Below are 21,573 nucleotides of genomic sequence, written 5' to 3'. Positions count from 1 at the left end.
ATCTGTGTGGGTATTATATTGTATGGGTGCATCTATGGGGGCATTATACTGTATGAGGGCAGCTATAGAGGCAGTATCCTGTATGGTAGCAGCTATGGGGGGGATTATACTCTGTGGGCGCAGCTTTTTGGTATTATACTGTGTGGGAGGCACTATGTGAGCATGATACTGTGCGGGCTGAACCGGGTGTGTATTGGCGGGGATTGGGCGGGATTAGAGGCTTGGTTTAAAAGGAAAAGAGGTTGTCTTTCTTTACGATACTTGAAAACTGGGAGGTATGAGTGAGGGGTTAATATTTTATTGTACTATGTACTATATGTGTAATGTGTACCGTGTAATAACATTTGGATTATTTTTTGTAAATTCTCTTTTTATTGAAATGCAAAAAAGCAGATGAAAAATACAGGATATTGATAATCGCCTTCAATAGCGTCTGGTTCGGGTGAGTATACATACATCAGTTGACAGGTCAAATAAATGCAATGGATTAATGTCATCCCAACTTGTTACATACAATTTTAGGGTCAACTGAAAGTACAACATCGAAAGAGAGAAGGAGCGATACAATTCCTGCAACATTTGGATTATTTAATCGAATCACTATCCGCACAATTAGATTTTTTCGTTTTGAGTATTTTACACAGATTTTATTGTACTAGTTTATTAGTAAAGGTCTGATTGCTAAAATTGTTATATTGACTTCTTCCTCCATAGGGGAGCAGGTTGGCGATAAGCTAGAATCGGTCCTGTATATAGCTCTGTTTAACAAACAGCATGTCTGAAAACTTCTGGAGCCTTAAAACTCTAGAGAAGATGAAAACTTACGTAAAATATACTGTACATAGAGACACGCTTGTTAGTATGAAAAGATCAAGACTAGAACTTGTGTATTTACTGTCTGAGGAGCTGGTGTAGAAGCTTGGCTTACTTCAAACGCGTTATACATTGTCTCACCAGAAGATGGCGCCAAAGTCTGCTTGGTTTAAACCCCGTAGTTGAGCATATTTAGACCCAATCAAATCTGTCCATTTACGGTCTCTCCACCCCCTCGCGTTCTCTACTGACTATTGACTGCTATCGGCTAACGTACTGAAGGTTGGTGATTGGTTTATGGTTGCCCAATCCGTGGTCAGGTGACAGTTGTCGGGCTGCCTGCTAATGTACGGGACATGGCGCACTGGACCCGCTATGAAAGAGAGCAGGAGAAGGATGTCAGGAAGCTGATCTCCAGTCTGAGCGGCCTGGACGATGAGAGCGACAATAACTACCAGCTGGCGCTGCAGTACGCCTGGTCCAACTTCAGGTCTGTGCTTATTGGTCGCACACTATCTGCTGCTGTTGTGGAACTACAAGTCCCAGCATTCACGTCATTAATAATGGGAGAGAAGACGGTGACTTGCTCCCAGTTCTGTATCACCTCCTTCTGTCTGTAAAATGAAGTGTTATTGTTGTAAACGGTTCTGCAGCTTTATAATACCATTTGTATTTCAATTCCGAAATATTTTTAAGATCTCTGTTTGCTGTCAGTAAAGTGGAACGTTATTGTTGCTGGGTTGCTCTCTGATGGCCTGAATGGTGTAGTTTTCTGTGCTATTCATAAAATAATGGCCACCCGATGGACCCATGAAGTCAATAAGATCCATTAGGATCCATTCCGCAGTGAATCTATCATTGAAATACCGAGCAGAACCTGCTAATTCCCACAGCTGAAGGTTTGGTGCAACGTATCAGCAGCACAAATAACCTTCCTAGTCTTGTGTTTTGCTACAATGTATTTTTATGGAATATCGCCAAAACTGGATATGATTGTTGCAAACTTTCAGCTTTGTATTGGGTCTGTATGCGATTTTGTCCCATGAATGTAAGGAGCTGCTCCCATCTGCGTCGGAGGCTCCCTTAGGGCCCTCCGTCGTAGATTTGGCAGGAATTACCAGAAACAATAGCTCAGCATTTAGGAATATTGTTTCCGGTAAAACGACAGATGCCGGACCGAAAGCTGACGGAACCTATTAAAGTCAATGAGTTCTGTCGGGCGCCGGTGGAGTCCGCATTGCAATGGAACCGTTGCGTCCGGCATTCCCTTGTTCTAATCTTCTGACGAAGAACAGAATGCCCTGACGCAGATGGGAACAAGCCCTAATGCTATGTTCACATCGCGGTTTTTTTGCCTATGTATGACGTATATGTTACACGTAGGCTATGACAAATGCCTCACAGTGGCATCCGTCACCATACAGTTTAAAGGGGTTGTCCGGGCATGGTCAACTGATGGCCTATCCACAGGATAGGTCAACAGTATATGAACGTGGGGGTCCAACAACTGCACCCCACACTGATCAGCTGCCTCCGGGCACCAGATGTTTATTCCGGAACAGTTGGCTCTGGTCCAGAATAGCGGCTGAGCTGCAGTATTGGAGCTCTGCTCCTATTCAAGTGCATAGGAGCAGAGCTGCAAATCTTCAGCACGACCGCTATGAAGTATACGGAGCCAACTGCTTCCAGCTCCAAACTCTGCATGGCATCTAATCGGGGTCTGGGTGTTGAACCCCTCCGGTCATATTCTGATGACTTATCCTGTGGATAGGTCATCAGTCATCCGGGCCCGGACAACTTCTTTAATGGTATCCATTAAATGTATACGTCCTAAACTGGGGTCATGATGTAGCCGCTTAACAGATACCATTATAGTCTATAAGTGGCGAATGTCACGATTAGGCATCTGTCACCAATAAGCTATAATGATATCTGTCACGAAAAGCCCATTACTTATGTGTTAAATGTATACCTGTGATGTATTCCATACAGTGGCATACATCACCTATATGCTCCTATTTTATTTAAAAATATATGTAGTATCAACCCATATGCATTGTGTCCATAAAAAATGCAAAATCATTGTCAGAACTACGTCTTTTTTTTTTTTTTTTTAACCCGCAAAAATGTTTTAATAAAAGCTACTCAATAACTTATACAACTTCTCCTGCAAAAAATAAGTCATTCTACAGCTGCACCAATGGGGAAAACCAAAAAGTCATGGCTCTTGGAATGTGGTAATGAAAAGGTCCCAAAATAGGCTGGACCTTAAGGGGTTAAGGAAGACCTAGACACAAAGATTTGGCCACAATCAGATGAATGTTTGGATATCGGAAGGTCAGACCCTTTTAATATGTCCATATATTGTGCCAGCTGGACAAACCCAGAGATCTAGGTTGTGCCTAGAAATTGACTTCTGGTGCCTACCAGTTATCTGTGTTTTCTAGTTCTGTCTGAGAAAGTTCTTATTGCTGGACCACTATAAATAAGTGTGACTCGTCCCGGAGGGGTGTAACTGGCTCCTAATGTCTAGTTCTTTTTCTATCCTTGTTATGCTCATCAGTTTTCTCATGTAGGAAAGAGTGTACATTGTCCGGTCAGATAGGAAGGAAGCCGTACAAGAACATATAGCAAGTGTGCCAGCAGTAGTGTTCATATGTTAATATTCCTATGGGGCAGATTTACCAATGTATTAATGCCATCTGTCTGACAAAATGAAATTACAAAGAATGGAAGACAAATGCTTGATGTTTCAGGGTCTGCTGACCTTTCCTCAATGCAAACACCAATTGTATATCCTGGTGATGTTCAGCATCATACAGCTCCTTGGGTTATATGACGCATGGCACACTGTAAAATTAGGTGGGTGAACCCAAGAGTAGGTCTGCAGCATTTCTAGAAATCTGACCATATTAGTAGATATTGATAACCGACTTACCACAATGTCCTCCTGTGATCCTACTCTCAAGTATAGAAGAAAGGTCCATAGACAGATGTCTCGTTCAGTGCTGGTGGGACATTTCCTGTGCAGATCTTTCTCTAGGAAGCTACTTCCACTGGTCCTATTAGTTTGGGTTCATCACAGGTCTTGCAAAAGGGTGATCATATGGATGTTACCCATAAATATTGTACACCTCTGCATTGTGACTGACATGTAAATAGTTTCTCATCTGTATGTCTTCATTTCTTTGTAGATTCCATCAGTATCTTGATGTAAGCAGCCACAACATACACAGGACCCTAGACGGGTAACTTTTTATTTGTTATAGCGTGCATATACACTACTATGAAGGAGCATAAAAAATGAGCTTTGTTTACAGGATCTATGAAAAGTTTGTGATCCATTCAGATCTGAGTAAAGCTGAGAGCTGGAAGCGACTGACAGGGGAGTTCTTGAATCTTCCTCTTCCCAGCATAGAGGGGACACAGGTAACTCCCATTGTGTTGTCTTCTGTTTATTTCCTGAATTTCAATGACACAGACAGATGTTTAAAAAATAAATAAAAATGAAATGTGTTATTTTGTGGCGCTAATGTGATTTGTTTTTTAAAAAGACCTTAAAGGGAATGTGTCGCAAATTAAACCTTTTTTTTTTTAAGTAAGTTACTTATTTCTATTATATTTGTAACTTTTTTGCTGTATTTATTTTTTTTTCTTCCACAAGGTGGAAAGTATTAAAAATTAAATAATAACTTGACATGTTTTCCTATGTTGGCCACCAGAGGGAGCACTTCCCAGAATTACAGCAAGGTGAATAAGGCAAAGCAACCTGATTCACAGCTGCCGTAAATGTGGGAGGGAATCTCAATCCCCCCTCCTACAAGCCAGGAAAAGGTGTCTTCAAATTGCTAAGCAGTGTCCGGCTGCCATTTTGGGTGTGATTGTTGAAATGCAGCTGGCAGGAGCTATAGGACACACCAAAAGGCTAAGGGTATGTTCACACACTTACTAAACAAAGGGAAAACGGCTCCTGATTTTCAGCCATTTTTTAATCAAACTCTCGTTTTTGGCAGTGTTTTTTACGCCCATTTTTTGAGCTGTTTTTCTATAGAGTCAATGAAAAACTGCTCTAAAAACGTCCCAAGAAGTGATATGCACTTCTTTTTGGCGGGCATCTTTTTACGTGCCGTTTTTGCGTAAAAAAAGGCCCCGTTGGATCAGAACGCCGTATTTTCCATTGAAACCAATGGGCAGATGTTTGTAGATGCAGTGCTTCCGGTTTTTCGGGATGTTTACGGCCCGAAAAATGGCTGAAAACACTGCGTGTGAACATACCCTTAGAATGGTGAAAGTGAAGCGAATGACTTTTCAGTTGACCGGTTCACACGGCGTGTATTTGACACTTTTTTTTTTTTTTTCTGCATTTTACATGCCTCTCATGCTAAATGTCTTTATCCCTCCATCCTGCTGACAGTCTCCTCCAGCATCCCCACCCAATACTGCTGACAGTCTCCTCCAGCGTCACCATATAATCTTGCTGATAGTCTCCTCCAACATCACTGTCAGCAAGATTGTATAGTGACACTGGAGGAGACTGTCAGCAGTATTGGGTGGTGATGCTGCAGGAGACTGTCAACAGGATTGTATGGTGACGCTGGGTGGGGATGCATCACCATATAATCTTGCTGACAGTCTCCGCCGGGGGTCACGAGAGCGTGGGTCTGTGTGAGAGAGGGACAGACAGAGACACACACCTTACCTGCAGTGCAGCTGGTCTTCATAATGGCGCCTGCTGTCTCCCTACAAACCAGCTTCTCTGCTGTGTGACTCTGAACTGCGTCTGCGCAGTACAGAGCCAGATGGCAGAGGCAATGAACTGCTTGCGTTCATTGTGTCCTATGCCCTGTAGCTGCCGTATTCCATCTGTGTATGTGTCATTAAAATAAATTTTATTTATTTGTGTTTTTGTGTTGTACTTTTTTCTTTCTTTTACTTCTCTATGGGGGCTGCCAGTTTTTTTTCATCTCTGTATTTGTCGATTAACGACACATACAGAGATGGAATACGGCACATATATCCCCATAGAGAATGCGAACGGGAGCCGTTCCATTCACTATAGTGTACTCCGTCTGTGTGGGAACGGCGCATGCGCCGCTCCCACACAGTCCAAAAGGAAGGTCTTCGGCAGAGCGACATCCGGCGCCATTTTCATGTGGACCGGAAGCCGCGGCTGGACAGTAAGATGACTACTTCCGGTCGCGGCTTCCGTCCATATGTTCAGAAGCAAGGACAGGGAGCAGAGACAGCGCCGGCGGCAGGAGAAGGTAAGTAATGTTTGTGTATGTGATGTGTGTGTGTATGTTCGTGTTATACTGTGTGATTACCACTGTATCTAATTCTCCTACACTGTGTATTCGCTCAAAAAATGGCGGCACACCGTGTAGGAGTTTTGAACATTCAACCCCCTGCTTTCTTCTGGCACTAGTCAGGATTAAGGAGGGGGGATTGTTTGAGGACACTAGAGCGAGTGTGTCTTCTCCAATTTTGCAGCATAAAGCAATGAGGTTGCTTTACCACATGCCAATGCTGCAATTTTGGGAATTGCTACCTCTAGTGACCAGTACATGTAAATGTTATAAAAAAAGAATCTAATTTATAATATTTCCTGACTTGTGAAAAAATAAGAACAATGTGTAATCATTTATATACTAACTGTTTAACTAAAAAAAAAAAGACACATACAAAGATTAAATAAAACATGGCAGCCCCCAGTACAGTAAGAAAGTGTCAATACAAAAAACTTTGAGTGAAAAATGAAGTAAAGTCAATATAATATTTTATTAAATAAAAACACATAAATTAATAAAAATAAAATCATGACACTGTTCCTTTAACGATCATCTATAATAATACAAAGCCGTGCAGGGCCCCAAATATAGACATAAACAGTAATCTGCCACCCATTGATCCTGCAAATCCAGCACTGGGCAAACATTGTCCTAGTACCTGGTTAGTGGGAATTGACCTGATATTTTATCACTGGACCCCCTCTGTAATTCACTGTTCCTCCCTCTCTTTGCTCTGACATCACCAGCATTTGTGTAGCAGGTAGTTGTTTATCATGTAGTAATTTTATGTTGTATTTTTTATATATTTCAGCTACTCCTCTTTTTCTTAAAAAAATGTTTTCTCTTTCTCAGACAGACGTTCATTATGCCATACTTTCTCTTCTACTTTGTTTGTCTTACTCACCCAAAAATGACTTTATTGAAAAGCCAAGGAAAAAACAAGCAGGTAATTGGAAACTACTTATTTCTATGAACAATAAAGGGGTAATCCAATCTCGAACATTGTGGATATGCCATAAATGACCAATAGATGCAGGTCGCACCTCTTGGACCTGCATCTACAGTCCTGGCCAAAAGTTTTGAGACTTGGCACAAATTTTGGTTTTCACAAAGTTTGCTGCTTCAGTATTATCAGATCTTAGTCATATGTTTCTCTGGCATACTGAAGTACAATTATAAGCATTTCATAAGTTTGTAAACTTTTGACAAATACATACATTTTTTGCAAATACTCAATATTTACAGTGTTGACCCTTCTTTTTCAAGACTTCCGCAATTCGTCCTGACATGCTGGATATCGGCTTCTGGGTCAAATCCTGACTGATGGCAACCCATTCTTAAATAATCAGTACTTGGAGTTTATCACAATTTCTGTGTCTTTGTTTGTCCAACTGTTTTTTGAGGATTGACCACAGGTTCTCAATGGGATTGAGACCTGGGGAGTTTCCTGGCCATGGACCCAAAATGTCAATGTTTTGCTCACAGAGTCACTTAGTTATCACTGTTGCCTTGTGATTGGTGTTCCATTATACTGAACAAAGTATTGTTCACCACCAAATTGCTCCTGGATCTTTTGGAGAAGTTGCTCTTGGAGGATGTTTAGATACCATTCTTTATTCATGGAAGCGTTCTTAGGCAAAATTGTGAGCGAGTCCACTCCCTTAGATGAAAAGCAGCCCCACATATGAATGGTCTCCGGATGCTTTACCGTTGGCGTGACACAGGACTCATGGTAGCGCTCACCTTTTCTTATCCGGACAATCATTCTTCCAGATGTCCCAAACAGTCTGAAGTGGGCATCATCAGAGAAAATGACTTTACCCCAGTCCTCTGCAGTCCAATCATTGTACTTCCTGCAGAATGTCCGTCTGTCCTTGATGTTTTTCTTGGAGAGAATTCGCTTCTTTGCGGCCCTTCTTGACACTTGTGTCCGTTTCAAAAATTTTGCTCAGGACTGTATCTCTAGAATTGGGCCCCCTGACCTCCCGCCTTACCTTCTCCCAATATCGATGGGATCCAGGCACTCAGGAGGTGGCCGGGAGTAAGTAAACAGCGTAGCTTGCTGTGCTATGCTATTTATGTAACTCCCATTCACTTCTATGGGAGTTACAGAAACCGCATTGCTCAGCAAGCTATTCTGTTTACTTACTCCGGCCACCTCCTGAGTGCCTGGATCCCATCGAGCAGTGACAGCGGTTGAAGGTATTACGGGGGTCTGGGGCCTCCATTGTAGAAATAGGTGCAGGTATAAGAGGTGGGACCTGCATCTATCAAACATTTATGGCATATCTTGTGAACATGGCAAAAATGTCAGAGATAGAAATACGCTTTTAAAGCGTCCCCAAAATAGCCTAAACTTATAGTTAAAATTCTCAATTCCAATACTGCCACTCATCTCTGGTCCACCTTCAGGGTTAGATATGAACTAGCTACGTTGCTTCCATTCATTTGCTACTGCAGGAGTTTGTCACTTTGCTTAGCGTCACTGTAGCATATTGTGATATTAAAGGGTAACTGAACATTTCAAAAAACTTTTGACATGTCATAGTGACACGTCAGAAGTTTTGATCGGCGTGTGTCCGAGCACTGAGACACCCACTGAATGCTAAAACGAAGCGGGAAAAGCACTTGGGTGAGCCCTGTGGCGCTTTGTTTCTGATCGCCTTTCCTCGGAGCGGTGTATGGACTCAATTGAAAGTCTATGAGCTCGTACTCTGCTCACTTGGCTTTCTAAGGAAAGCCAATCCAAAACGAAGTGGCACAGCACTCACCAAAGTGCTATGTTTTAGCGATCCGTGGGGCTCGCCGTGCTCGGACCCACGCCGATCAAAACTTCTGACATGCCACTATGACATATTAAAAGTTTAGTTACCCTATAATAATTTTAACTATATGTATATTACAAAAATCAAATCTTTTTATTCTCTTATAGGTATTGGTAAATGTCAGACAAACCCTTTAATAACTGTGTAATGAATGTTTTGTTTTAATGTTATTTATAAAAACAAAACATATTTTATACTAGAGAATATACCGTCAAATCGATGTAAATAGTAAATTTTCCTGACCTGTTTGTGTGGATTAATCATAGAAGAGGAGGAGCCATTTGATTGGGGAAAATACTTGATGGAAGGGGAAGACATTGGTCTCCGTGCAGACGACACACCGGTAAGTTTTAGCTCCTCTTATGTCCCTGTAGAGTTCGTATTGCGACAATATTACTGTTCGTATGTGCACTCCATTGTTCCATAAAGGTCAATGATAAAAATGTATCACTACACATTCTGCCAACCCCACAAAAAAAAAAACCAGCCATGTGCTTGGCATGTACTAAAACATTTGTATCCTATGGTAAAGTGGAATTTGTGGACTGACCGGTAGTTAAATCTGATTTCAGGAGTGGTCTGATATTAGTGAGGAGGAAGATGATCAAGAGACCCTTAGTAGGGAGGACTCAGGAATTCAGGTTGATAGGACCCCACTAGATGATGGGGAAAAGAAGAGTGCTGCTCCTGTAGTATCATGGAAAGGTAACTATGTGCTATCATTTGGTCTGTCTGTGCAAACTCCTGTGCTCCTCTCTGTTATCCATCTCATGATATTCAGGATGGTCATCTTATAATTCAAGGGGTTATCCCACTACCTCTTCTGCTCATTAAACCTCCTAAATGTGTTATAAAGTGAATTTAATGTGTCCTCATAGCTGTATTGGCTCCCAAAATACCTCTTCTTCTTTTTCTTTTTTTCTTTTTTCCCTGGTAATATGCGCCCCATGGTAGTCACATGAGGAGGGATCTTCTGGAGGCACACGTGACGGATCTTGCAAGGCACTTTCCTACAAGCCCCATAATTCCGTTAGTCTGCCTCTGCATTATAGTCCCTCCGCCTGCCGCCATATCGCTGCCGGTGTATGATTCTCGCTCCCTGCTCTGCTCACTACAAACCATTATAAATAATCCCATGACATTCTGAATATCGGCATAGCAGGGATCCACTACTGCACACAGGAGGCTATACCGTGAGAAAGCTCAATCAAAGGCACTAGGCGAAGAGCATCTAGTGAATTCATCTGCCGCTAGGTGCTCTCTAGATCTGGACTCACGCTGAAACAGACTTCACATATGTATCCAGCTATAGCATTACTGGACGGAAGTGCACAGCGGCATACGTGCAAAACAGCAGGGGGCGCCATATAAGGAAACAAGGTCATGTCTATGGATTAATACAGATTTTATAATGCGTTTAAATTGGTACATAACTTTAATTTTTTACATGGGATCGTTTTATTAGCACTTGCTGTGGTCGGACAACCTCTTAAAGTGTTTTTTGATGGAGAGATTAGGGCTCATTTAAAAAAACAAAGTTGTTTTTGTTCATATCCTGACACCATAGTACTTTTTAAGAGGTGTTTTTGTGACATTTCCACATACACAGGCCTTGATACTGGAAGAAAATATAGATATAGTTGGTGTTGCTGAAACATGGCTGGACTCTTCACATGACTGGGCTGTAAATCTACAGGGTTTTACACTTTTTCGTAAAGACAGGACAAATAGGAAAGGTGGTGGTGTATGTCTGTATGTGAGAAGTGATATGAAGGCGAGTGTGAAAGAGACAATAGTGGGTGAAGACTGTGAGGAGGTTGAAACCTTGTGGGTGGAACTAGAAAGGGAGGTAAACACTGAAAAAATTACTTTTGGTGTAATCTATAGACCCCCCAATATAACTGAGGAGATGGAAGTTCAGCTATATAAACAGATGGAGCGGGCTGCACAGGCGGGTACTGTAGTGATAATGGGAGATTTTAATTTCCGGGATATTAATTGGTGTCATGGTTCGGCTTCAACTGCAAAGGGGAGACATTTCCTCAACCTGTTGCAGGAAAATTTTATGGGCCAGTTTGTGGAAGACCCGACTAGAGGTGAAGCTCTGTTGGATCTGGTCATTTCTAATAATGCAGATCTTGTTGGGAATGTCAATGTTCGTGAAAACCTCGGTAACAGTGATCACAATATAGTTACATTTTACCTATACTGTAAAAAACAAACGCAGGCTGGGAGGGCAAAAACATTTAATTTTAAGAAAGCCAATTTCCCCAGGATGAGGGCTGCAATTCAGGATATGGACTGGGAAGAACTAATGTCAAATAATGGAACAAATGATAAATGGGAGATTTTCAAATCTACTTTGAGTTATTATAGTGCAAAATTTATTCCTACAGGTAATAAGTATAAACGACTCAAATTAAACCCCACATGGCTTACACCTTCTGTGAAAGGGGCAATACATGACAAAAAAAGGGCATTTAAAAAATACAAATCTGAGGGTACAGCTGTAGCCTTTGTAAAATATAAAGAGCTTAATAAAATCTGTAAAAATGTAATAAAATTAGCAAAAATACAAAATGAAAGGCAGGTGGCCAAGGATAGTAAAACAAATCCTAAAAAATTCTTCAAGCATATAAATGCAAAAAAGCCAAGGTCTGAACATGTAGGACCCCTAGATAATGGTAATGGGGAGTTGATCACAGGGGATCAAGAGAAGGCAGAGTTACTAAATGGGTTCTTTAGCTCTGTATATACAACTGAAGAAAGAGCAGCTGATGTAGCCGGTGCCAGTGCTGTTAATATATCGGCTGATATACTGAATTGGATGAATGTAGAGATGGTCCAAGCTAAATTAAATAAAATAAATGTGCACAAGGCTCCGGGACCAGATGGGTTACACCCTAGAATTCTTAAAGAGCTTAGTTCAGTTATTTCTGTCCCCCTTTTCATAATATTCAGAGAATCTCTAGTGACTGGTATAGTGCCAAGGGACTGGCGCAGGGCAAATGTGGTGCCTATTTTCAAAAAGGGCTCTAGGTCTTCCCCGGGTAATTATAGACCAGTAAGCTTAACATCCATCGTGGGGAAAATGTTTGAGGGGCTATTGAGGGACTATATACAGGATTATGTGACAATAAATAGCATTATAAGTGACAGCCAGCATGGTTTTACTAAGGACAGAAGTTGTCAAACTAACCTAATCTGTTTTTATGAAGAGGTAAGCAGAAGTCTAGACAGAGGGGCCGCTGTGGATTTAGTGTTTTTGGACTTTGCAAAGGCATTTGACACTGTCCCCCATAGACGCCTAATGGGTAAATTACGGACTATAGGTTTAGAAAATATAGTTTGTAATTGGATTGAGAATTGGCTCAAGGACCGTATCCAGAGAGTTGTGGTCAATGATTCCTTCTCTGAATGGTCACCGGTTATAAGTGGTGTACCCCAGGGTTCAGTGCTGGGACCACTATTATTCAACTTATTTATTAATGATATAGAGGATGGGATTAATAGCACTATTTCTATTTTTGCAGATGACACCAAGCTATGTAATATAGTTCAGACTATGGAAGATGTTCATGAATTACAGGCAGATTTAAACAAACTAAGTGTTTGGGCGTCCACTTGGCAGATGAAGTTTAATGTAGATAAATGTAAAGTTATGCATCTGGGTACCAACAACCTGCATGCATCATATGTCCTAGGGGGAGCTACACTGGCGGATTCACTTGTTGAGAAGGATCTGGGTGTTCTTGTAAATCATAAACTCAATAACAGCATGCAGTGTCAATCAGCTGCTTCAAAGGCCAGCAAGATATTGTCGTGTATTAAAAGAGGCATGGACTCGCGGGACAGAGATGTAATATTGCCACTTTACAAAGCATTAGTGAGGCCCCATCTAGAATATGCAGTTCAGTTCTGGGCTCCAGTTCATAGAAAGGATGCCCTGGAGTTGGAAAAAATACAAAGAAGAGCAACGAAGCTAATAAGGGGCATGGAGAATTTAAGTTATGAGAAAAGATTGAAAGAATTAAACCTATTTAGCCTTGAAAAAAGAAGACTAAGGGGGGACATGATTAACTTATATAAATATATTAATGGCACATACAAAAAATATGGTGAAATCCTGTTCCTTGTAAAACCCCCTCAAAAAACAAGGGGGCACTCCCTCCGTCTGGAGAAAAAAAGGTTCAAGCTGCAGAGGCGACAAGGCTTCTTTACAGTAAGAACGGTGAATTTATGGAATAGCCTACCGCAGGAGCTGGTCACAGCAGGGACAGTAGATGGCTTTAAAAAAGGGTTAGATAATTTCCTAGAACAAAAAAATATTAGCTCCTATGTGTAGAAATTTTTCCTTCCCTTTTCCCTTCCCTTGGTTGGACTTGATGGACATGTGTCTTTTTTCAGCCGTACTAACTATGTAACAAAAGTTCCTGAAAAGCATAAATTTTTGGGCATTCGTCACGTGGCTGCTGCACTTGTATACACTGAAAACTTCTTGTTTGGCATGCACAGGACCAAAGTTGTTCCAGACTGTGGTACTTTTTTTTTTTTTTTTTTTTTTTTTTTTTTTTTACGATCTTGTTTCCTAATATCCAAATATCTGTAAACTGGAGCGTCTCTTGTACTATATATTTATTATGAGTGTGCGAAATTTTCAGGCTATAGGGCGGTTATTGATAGTTAATAGGAATTTAACAGTGTTGCGTTTCTACGTGGGCTAGGCTTTCTACTGACCTATCATTTTCCGTTTAGTTGGTGAGCCTGATGCACGCACTTGGCTGGAGCAGCATGTTGTCCCTCAGTACTGGACGCCTCGATCCAGCAGATTTTCCCACAGCTCACACTTACATTCTAATCTAGCTGCTATCTGGTAAGAAATATTTTCTCTTCCTATCACTGTGGTCTTCATTTCTGTATCCAGGTAAGTAGTTCATAAAGTGGTTGTGTAGAACAGATTCACTATGATCCATTTGGTGTAAGATTATTTGTGTGTGGTATTCAGCCAAAACAAGGAGTTTATACAAAAAATGACACGTAGAAGTCCGTTTTTATCTTTCCTTAATCTGTTAATTTCAACATGAAGACATAATAATGGAATTATTGTGTATTATCTAGGGATCAGCATTTATACACAACAGATCCTCTCTATACATCTGATGAGAAAACCTTTGTAACTGAAACACAAGTGATTCGGGAGACTCTATGGTAAGTATACCTTTCCAAGTTCTGAAGATTAGAGAACAAACCAAAAGAGAGAGACAAGTGTGCTCCACAAATTGCCCAATGAATATATCCGTATCTGGCATGGGGTGAGTTGTGAAAAGTTGCTGTTCAAGCTTTTTGCGTGACAGAAGTCGGGGTGTAGAGCCAGCCTTCTCATGATGCTTATCAAATGTTGATCAAGATTGGTATAGTCTGGAACCAAATAATAGCCTTGTGAGTGGCAGAATTACAGAATTAAAACCTTCCCCAAATGAAGAGCCTGCTTACACTTTCACAACCAAATAATTTTATTTTTAACTTCTTCAATACATGTAAAAAAAAATATGACGCTACTATGCGAATAGTCTTGAAACTATGAAAAATCTCTTTGAATTTTGAGTCTACAGCTCCTATGTTTTCATGATAATAGGCTACAAACAAACCCTGTGTAGTCTGATCCTGCAGTCCTACTCCTTGCCACCTGTATCCTACTCCTTGCTACCGTACCAAATGTTAGCAAGCTTCAGAGGTGGCATTAACACGTCTTCAGATGTCATTGACACCTTGGAAGTCTCTGGCATGCTTTTAAATCAGTCTCACGAGTTTTCCTACGCATGAGACTTAAAGAGGCTCTGTCACCAGATTCTCAAATCCCTATCTCCTATTGCATGGGATCGGCGCTGCAATGTAGATAACAGTAACGTTTTTTGTTTTTTTTAAAAAACGTTTATTTTTGGCCAAGTTATGAGCTATTTTATATATATATATATATATATATATATATATATATATATATGCAAATGAGGTTTGAAATGGACAACTGGGCGTGTATTGTGTTTTTAACTGGGCGTGTTTACGTGTATGACGCTGACCAATCAGTGACCAGTCAGCGTCATACACTCCTCTCCATTCATTTACACAGCAGCGATGTGCAGCCACATAAACAGAGATTAACGTTAATCAAGTGTCCTGATAATGAATACACATGATCATCCAGCCTGGACGTCATGTGTATTCAGAATCCTGACACTTCTGAATCTTTTATTTGAGATTTCTAACAAGCGAAACGAAATCTCGTTTATCTCTGTAATCTCGCGAGATTTCGCTTTCCTTGCCGGGGTCTCTCAGAAAAGATTCAGAAGTGTCAGGATTCTGAATACACATGACGTCCAGGCTGGATTTCATGTGTATTCATTATCAGGACACTTGATTAACGTTAATCTCTGTTTATGTGGCTGCACATCGCTGCTGTGTAAATCAATGGAGATGAGTGTATGATGCTGACTGGTCACTGATTGGTCAGCGTCATACACGTAAACACGCCCAGTTAAAAACACAATACACGCCCAGTTGTACATAACGAAAAATAAATTCCCAGTTGTCCATTTCAAACCTCATTTGCATATATATATATATATATATAAAATAGCTCATAACTTGGCCAAAAATGAACGTTTTAAAAAAAACAACAAAAACGTTACTGTTATCTACATTGCAGCGCCGATCACATGCAATAGGAGATAGGGATTTGAGAATCTGGTGACCGAGCCTCTTTAACTTCTTTTTAAACTGGAGATAACACAGCTGCTGAAAGACCGCGCAGGTGCCAACACCAATGGGCTGCAGCACTAGACGTCATCAGCTAAATAAGCCAGTCAGAGGCTGAGCTCATAACCTCTATCACCATGCTGCCAGCTGAATAAGCCGATCAGAGGCTGAGCTGGTGACGTCTATTGCTGCAGCCCAGCGGTTTCGGCACCCGTGCAGGCTTTTAGCCGCTCTTCTATGAGGAGACCCTTTCTTTGACATGCTGGCCTACTGTCCTAAAACATTGCCTCCACTCCGGGGAGTGAGGGTTGGTGGAGGTTCCCTGGCTGTGTGATTATGGTAACACACCAACGGCAGCAGCTGATCACGTTTCCTCGCTTATTGCTCCCCATTGCAGACCGGCTGGGAATGATGTGCATCTCTGGATGAGAATAGAGGTAACTTGCAAATTTTTTTTACCAATTTAGAGCCTGTATTAAGTGTTTTTATTCAACTTTTAAAATACCTTTTTATAACTTTTTTTTTGTTTTGTACTTTTCAATATAAAGCTTCTATCGTCATGGCTGAGCCGCGTCCGTCAGTTTAGCTGAACTAAAGGCTCTGCTGAAAGCTGGTCCTACGTGTCTCTGACACAAGATCCAGCTAATAACTATCACATCTACGTTGTGAACATGCAGGGCTGGCTTTCAGCTGAGTGATTCAGACAATATAATATAGCTTCTATGTGTACAGGACACATAGAAGCTGTATCTTGAAATGTAAAAACATTTATTTATAAAAGTGATTTTAAAAGATGCATAAAAAACACTAAATACATTAATTCAATTATGTGGCAGATTTGTTGCGGACATTTCTGTGACTTAAAGGGACTCTGTCACCTCCAAATCACCCCCCCCCCCCTAAATTACAATAATCAGTTAATGGCTTAAAAGACATTAGTTCGGAATCTGTAATTTTTATCTTTCTACTCACTTGCATTCCCTTGTGTCAGCCTGCAAACAGGCTGTGCGCTGCATGCTTATAAGTCCTTGGAGTCCTCTCCATTATATTGCCAAGCTTTGTAGTCCTTTCTGTGCATCAGCATGCAGCGCATGGCCTGTTTGCAGGTTTACATCGGGAGAATGCAAATGAGTAGAAAGATAAACATTACAGATTCGGAATTGAGTGTTTTCAAGCGATTTACTGATTATTGTAGTTTTAGGGTGTTCTCAAAGGTGCCGGAGTCTCTTTCAACTCAATACCATACATGTGAATGGGGATGTTTCTGTAGCAGGTTCATGACTTACTACAAAACCTATTCAGATGCATTCATTTCTGCAACAAATCTGCCTTGTGTGAACTTACCCATAGAAGGATGGATGACCGAAGGATCAGACTACACCTGGTTGGTTTGCAGTCTGTCTCCACTTTAGGGTATGTGCACACGGTAGCAGGCTTTTACGTCTGAAAAGACAGAATGTTTTCAGGAGAAAACAGCTGCCTCGTTTCAGACGTAATTGCTCCTCCTCGCATTTTGCGAGGCTTCTCTGACAGCCGTACATTTTGAGCTGTGCTTCATTGAGTTCAATAAAGAACGGCTCAAATTACCTCTGAAAGAAGTGTCCTGCACTTCTTTTGACGAGGCTGTATTTTTTGCGTCGTTGTTTGACAGCTGTCAAACGACGACTCGTAAATGACAGGTTGTCTGCACAGTACGTCGGCAAACCCATTCAAATGAATGGGCAGATGTTTGCCGACGTATTGTAGCCCTATTTTCAGACGTAAAACGAGGCATAATACGCCTCGTTTATGTCTGAAAAGAGGTCGTGTGAACCCAGCCTAAGATGCCTTTAAACATTGAATGAAAATTGGTTGCAAAGGTAGACATACTCTAGCTATTAAAGCTATATCCAACAGATCAGTAAGGTTTGCTTATTTTTCCTATAGATATTTTGTGAATATGTGGACTAATGTTTCACAGTATAACCAACCTTATTTTCCTTATTTATATTTTGCTTTGTAAATGAGAATTGTTCAGTGTTTTTCTGGTTTTCCTCCAGTTATTTATATTGTGACTGTTCTAGTTTCAGTTCTGCTGTGATTTCTGCCTGTTTAATGAAAAGTAAGGGTATGTTCACACGGCGGGGGTCCGTAACGGCTGAAATTACGGGGATGTTTCAGCCTGAAAACATCCCCGTAATTTCAGCCGTACCGGCGTGCAGGCGCTTGAACACCGCGTCAATTACGGCCGTAATTAGCGCTGCTATTCATTGGAGTCAATGAATAACGGCTCCAATTACGGCCAAAGAAGTGACAGGTCACTTCTTCTACGCGGGCGTCTATGTACGCGCCGTCATTTGACAGCGGCGCGTAAATATACGCCTCGTGTGAACAGACAAACGTCTGCCCATTGCTTTCAATGGGCAGATGTTTGTCAGCGCTATTGAGGCGCTATTTTCGGGCGTAATTCGGGGCAAAAACGCCCGATTTACGTCCGTAAATAGGCCGTGTGAACATACCCTAAACTGTATTTTGTGACTATTAGGCTACTTTCAGGTGTGAAGAAGCTTTTCATCTTTCATTTAAATGATGGGAAAGTCACTGTCAGGAATGACATCGTTGTGACCCATATGACACATGTAAGTTTACAAACGTATTTTTTTTTTTATCCTGTTGCGTTTCTAAATTGATTGCGGATGATTTTGCACGTGTAATTGTTTGAAATAAAGTCTCCACATGCTCAACATGTTTTCTTAGCACTTATAAGTCATATAGCTTTATGGTTTATAGGCTGCTGTAGAGATCCCTGTGGTGTGATTTCTTTAGCAGTAAATTGACTTTGCTCCCATCATGGCAACAGTGTTTTTGCTATAATAAGTTTTGGTTAAGGCATGAACACTAAAAAGACTGATACACTTCTCCAAAGAATAGGCATGCTATAGTGTGCGTATTACAAGAATGGGATTTGGAGATAGTGTTTCATGATTTATATGATACTGTGATGACGTGGATTAGTAAATTTTAGCCTCTTCAACATCAAGCGATTATTGTTACGATCTGAAAGATTACTGTCGTTTATACACGATCGCTTATTTACATGGGATGGGAATGATCATTACAAAGTCTCACTCAAGTTAATACAAAGTGCATAAAGGAATGGGTTTTCTTTACACTATTCCAATACTGAAATGTTTGTAGAAATTGTATGTCACATTTTTCTCTTCAGAATTGCCTTAAGTCTGTGCTTGAACAAATTGCCGCATATGGCCAAGTTGTGTTCAGACTTCAGAAATTTATGGATGACGTCACCGGTCATGGTGCTGAAAATTCATTGCCAGGAACCCTTCCAACCACCAAGAAAGGTGCTGAAGCTCCATTCCGAACATATCAGGCCTTTATGTGGGCTTTGTATAAGTACTTCATGAGCTTTAAAGCAGAACTTGCAGAGATTGAGAAATGTATTATTAATAAAGGTAATTGTACAATATTTGATATGACGGCACTCTAGATTGTGCTAAAGAAATTGTAATAATTGTTAAAGTATGTTTTCTTGTATTCATGTTTTGTATTAAGATGAAACAATCACTTTGGCAATGGTGGTTGACAAGTTGTCTCCTCGGCTTGCACAGCTCAAAGTCTTGCATAAAGTTTTCAGCACTGGCATTGCAGAGGTGCCTCCGGATACCAGAAACGTTGTGAGAGCATCTCATCTATTAAATACCCTATATAAAGCTATTCTGGAATATGACAACGTAGGAGAGGCTTCAGAACAAACAGTATGTAATCACTAAACCAATTTTGACAAAAGCACAGTGAGAATAAAGCTCCTTTTCTATCCAACGATATTCTATTTGCGTAGCCCATGAATGTGGTGTGAACAGGACCTGAATGCTGAAGCAATGTATGTTTGATCACGGTCTGTTGCAGTGGATTTCTAGAACACGTATTTGTCATATATTGATGTAAAGATTATTTTTTTAATAAGCGTAACATAAATCTGTGATGCAGAGCTGGAAGTTACTTGTCATGTGGCACGCAGGATATGTACAATGTTTGCTAGTGTTAGTTCTTCATAGCAGTTCTTGCTATGTTTTATATTGTTCATATTCATTCTTAGGGAATTTGCAGAGATGATGTATTGTTGACAACATTATTGCTTGTTTCTCGTTAAAGTATTCACTGGGGGACACAGTACCATGGGTATAGGCTGTTGTCACTAGGAAGCTGAGACTAGGTTAATATGAAAGTGTGGCTCCGCCCAGTGGGCTATACCCTCTGCTGAGGACTCCGCTCCTCCGTTATTAGCAGAGTGTCTGTAGAAGTAAGACGTGTCCTTCACTGCAGGCACATGTGCTAGATTTTTTATTTTTCAGGTGCGGGTCCTTCCTGTTTTCCCACTTGGTAAACCCCCCCCCCCCCCCTGCGGGCCCTGGGTGGAATGGATTCCCACTGGTTAGTGGATGCCCACCACTTAGGTGGATGTTCCCCGTCTTTGGTCACACAGTCCCATAGTATTACCACACCGACGGTCGAGGATGCCGAACAGCCACACCACTCATTTGCGTTTTCCGTGGGGGTGACAGGCTCCGCCCATAGACGACTGACAGGTAAGTCGTCCCCCCCCCCCCCCTAGTGTCCCCACACCACCATCAGACAATGTCAGCAGGTGCCATTAACTTAGGCCCGGACTTCGATTCTCTGCTAAACCACAAGCTGGCCATGCCCCTCCGCGCTCCCTCCCAGTTTACCCCCCCCCCCCTGTCGGCTTCCCAGAGGGAGGGGTTTTCCTCAGGCGCGATCTTCACTCTCTCACCAGTAGTGAACGCCACAGTACACTGAGCTCGGTGTGCAGAATTCTTACAGCACTGGGAACGGTTTTGCTTCTTGGGGGACACAGCACCTAGGGGGTCCGGTAGGATAGCCACTAGCTATAGTTTTTTGTGTGAAGACGCCGACCATCCCTGCCATTGTAAAGCACTTTGCGTGTACACGGTGCACTACAAAGTTTCAATGCAGGCAGGCTGACCTAGTCTGTGTTCAGTGCCACCCGCCTAAACCACCGCAGGATGCCCCAGCTCCTACAGCTCGCGAGTATGTTACCGCTCAATGGTCGGCTTCACTCACCCAGGCGGTTGATAATCTTGCATGCCTCTCTCAGGCCACAGAGGATGCTTTGCAATGCCTTCCTCAGCAGTTAGCATCTCAAGAATCTGGCCCCTCTCAGGCCTCAGAGACCATTCAGGCTCCTAGGCATTCTTCCCTCGATCACACTCATTCTAGTTCTCCTAGTGCATCCCGCAAGCGGGCCAAGAAACCAAGAAGATATCATTCCTCTTTGGACAGAAATGCAGCAGGTGGCCTTGATTCCTTTCATTCAAGAGATATGTCTGAACCATCTTCTTCAGGGGTTGCCTCTCTCTCCGATTCTGAGTGTAACAGAAGCGAATCCACTCCTCCTGCAGTGAAGGACCTTATTCAGGCAATGAGAGAGATCCTTAAAAAGGTGGATGATACTGCTGAATTCCCTCAGGATGAGGTACTATTGCATCGCCACAGACGGCCCACCTTGTTCTTTCCAGATCACAAGGGATTGGACATATGCATGTGTCCAAGAGTGTGGGCTATGTATGCTCTCATTCTCTGAGGAGTTTAGTGCAAAATGGTAAGCTCACCCCAAGGTGGATGCTACCATGGCTCGGCTTTATGAAAATACTACCTTACTGGTTGCAGATGCTTCCACCTTTTTAAAGATTCCACTTGATGCCAATGTGGAGTCTATGGCAAAGGTTACTTTCAGTGCGGCTGCGGCTTCCATTAGACCCTCTTGCCGCATATTGTCAGCTCGGCTAGTATTGAACTAGCTACTCAACTACAGGACGCAGTTAATTCAGTGGACTCTCCAGTAGACACCTCCC

At 41.7% G+C, this 21,573-nt stretch overlaps 1 protein-coding gene across 3 annotated transcripts in view; it reads left to right on the top strand.

Annotated features, from left to right (window-relative positions):
• Positions 1-1,068: 1,068 nt before the first annotated feature.
• The window catches only part of TUBGCP5 (tubulin gamma complex component 5), a 64,316-nt gene continuing 43,811 nt past the window's right edge, over positions 1,069-21,573 (top strand). The window contains exons 1-11 of one of the 3 annotated variants that reach the window (XM_075852570.1): positions 1,069-1,303; positions 4,008-4,061; positions 4,134-4,242; positions 6,954-7,047; positions 9,193-9,269; positions 9,499-9,631; positions 13,682-13,799; positions 14,045-14,134; positions 18,204-18,297; positions 18,885-19,131; positions 19,232-19,434. In XM_075852570.1, the coding sequence (XP_075708685.1) occupies positions 1,170-1,303; positions 4,008-4,061; positions 4,134-4,242; positions 6,954-7,047; positions 9,193-9,269; positions 9,499-9,631; positions 13,682-13,799; positions 14,045-14,134; positions 18,204-18,297; positions 18,885-19,131; positions 19,232-19,434 (1,353 nt within the window). In that variant the 5' untranslated portion in view covers positions 1,069-1,169. The remainder of the gene's footprint in view (positions 1,304-4,007; positions 4,062-4,133; positions 4,243-6,953; positions 7,048-9,192; positions 9,270-9,498; positions 9,632-13,681; positions 13,800-14,044; positions 14,135-18,203; positions 18,298-18,884; positions 19,132-19,231; positions 19,435-21,573) is intronic. The other 2 variants (XM_075852572.1, XM_075852571.1) reach the window with 2 other exon arrangements.

This window comes from Rhinoderma darwinii, chromosome 2, assembly GCF_050947455.1.
Source record: "Rhinoderma darwinii isolate aRhiDar2 chromosome 2, aRhiDar2.hap1, whole genome shotgun sequence".
NCBI lineage: Eukaryota > Metazoa > Chordata > Amphibia > Anura > Rhinodermatidae > Rhinoderma > Rhinoderma darwinii.
This window is presented reverse-complemented; position numbering and strand designations above follow the sequence as displayed.